Here is a 1,858-nt window from a genome sequence, read left to right on the forward strand (position 1 = left end):
TCTCTATCTTCTTTGGTCTCTTCCGATGTCGATTTATCTTCCACAGTAAAAGGTATGCTCCAATTCTAGAATACATTTCTGGCTCCCCATCGTCCAAAACATGATGTCTCTTGAGGCACCATACTATATTTTGAAATGGATGGGATGGGCAATCCAGTAAAAAGAATGAAAACGAGTATTTACTAATTTGATCTCGTGGGTGACTTGGTAGTGGAGATACTAACTTGGTTTTTGAATGAGATGTTATGTCTTATAGCAATATATGAAGATAGCTTATTGGTTTGGACTGTTTTACTTACCTAGTGGAATCTGTTAAAAAATTTAACCCTGTGTGATGCGACAAGCTCTGTTGACACATTGTTACGATTATGCAGGAACGATAAAGGTGATATCTGTGAAATTATCCAAATCTGGTTCACCACTTGTTGTTCTAGCCACACGTCATGCATTCCTCTTCGACACGAGTTTATTGTGCTGGCTGAGAGTGGCTGATGACTGCTTCCCGGCCTCAAATTTCAGTAGCTCCTGGAATTTGGGCTCAGCTCCATGCGGCGAGCTTGCTGGTTTGCAGGTTGATGTCAGAAAGTACATGGCTAGAAAGCCAGGGTGGAACAGGTTGGGCTTTTCTTCCATTCCTTCGATGTTGTCTCTGAGATGGACCACCTATTCCAAGTCCTTAAAGACGCTTATTTCATTTTACAGGATAACTGATGACGGAATGCAAACACGTGCACATTTGGAATCTCAACTTGCCTCTTCCCTTGCACTTGAGTCCCCTAATGAATACCGTCAGTGTCTCCTCGCCTATGTGAGGTTTTTAACAAGGTATGTGCCCTTTTCTCATATAAAATCTTAAATGTGGATACATTTTAGTATAAATAAGGATTAGGTCTCTCATTTGCAAAACTCATCCAAGTTAGAGGGATCTTTGTGAGGGCTTAAACATTTTATACCATGGAGAAAATATATTCTCAGTTTCAGATTCTGTGTCGTTCTTTGTCTTGACAATAAAGTTCTATGTCTGCGTCTTTTTCAACTCTATCATATTGCACTTACTTACGGTCAGTGTCTTTTTCTGCAGAGAGGCAGACGAGTCTAGATTAAGAGAAGTCTGCGAGAGCTTTCTTGGACCTCCAACTGGTATGGCTGAAGCAGCATCTTCAGACAAAAACTTGTCTTGGGATCCTTATGTTCTGGTAATTACTTTCTCTTGATCAAGGTCTAACCTATTCCAAATCAGAATACTCCAAAACTTGCTTTAATTTCCAGGGGGTGAAGAAGCGTAAACTTTTGAGAAACGATATTCTCCCTGCAATGGCGTCAAACAGAAAAGTGCAGCGTCTACTCAATGAGTTTATGGATCTTTTATCTGAATACGAAGACGCAGAAACAGCAGATCCTCCTGGCGCTAAGGGCTCGACACAAACCATGAACTGTGGTGGAGTCCCATCTTTACTGGATCAAATAGGCTCTGACCCTCCAGCTATGACAGCTACTACTCCTATGACAACAGACAATGACAAGCCAGTTTCTCTGGTAAATTCAGCGGCTTTGGAGATAAGTGTGTCTGAGAAACCGGGTTCTGAAAACCGGGATAGACAAGACCAGAACTCAAAAGACTCGGGTTCTTGAACTTCTCTCAATGTTTCTTTTGTATATCAAGCTCAGAGAGCTGTGTAAAGGTTCTCAGTTTAGGCGTCTTTTAAGATTGATAACAGAGAAAAATGATGAGACGTAAGAGAGGAATGTTCTCAGGTTAGTTATAGAGTGACCCGGTTTAGTATCCCATTATGAGTGAGATGGTATTTGTTTTAGTTTTTTTTTTCACTTATCAAAATTAACAATATTTTGTATCAAT

The 1,858-nt window shown here is 40.5% G+C and overlaps 1 protein-coding gene across 1 annotated transcript in view; it reads left to right on the top strand.

Annotated features, from left to right (window-relative positions):
- LOC104780299 (protein HIRA-like) overlaps nucleotides 1–1,788 on the top strand; it is a 10,603-nt gene extending 8,815 nt beyond the window's left edge. Inside the window, exons 8-11 of the mRNA XM_010504798.2 lie at nucleotides 375–615; nucleotides 703–825; nucleotides 1,082–1,196; nucleotides 1,270–1,788. Of these exons, the coding sequence (XP_010503100.1) occupies nucleotides 375–615; nucleotides 703–825; nucleotides 1,082–1,196; nucleotides 1,270–1,632 (842 nt within the window). The 3' untranslated portion in view covers nucleotides 1,633–1,788. The remainder of the gene's footprint in view (nucleotides 1–374; nucleotides 616–702; nucleotides 826–1,081; nucleotides 1,197–1,269) is intronic.

The sequence above is a fragment of the Camelina sativa genome, chromosome 4 (assembly GCF_000633955.1).
Source record: "Camelina sativa cultivar DH55 chromosome 4, Cs, whole genome shotgun sequence".
In the NCBI taxonomy this organism is placed as follows: domain Eukaryota; kingdom Viridiplantae; phylum Streptophyta; class Magnoliopsida; order Brassicales; family Brassicaceae; genus Camelina; species Camelina sativa.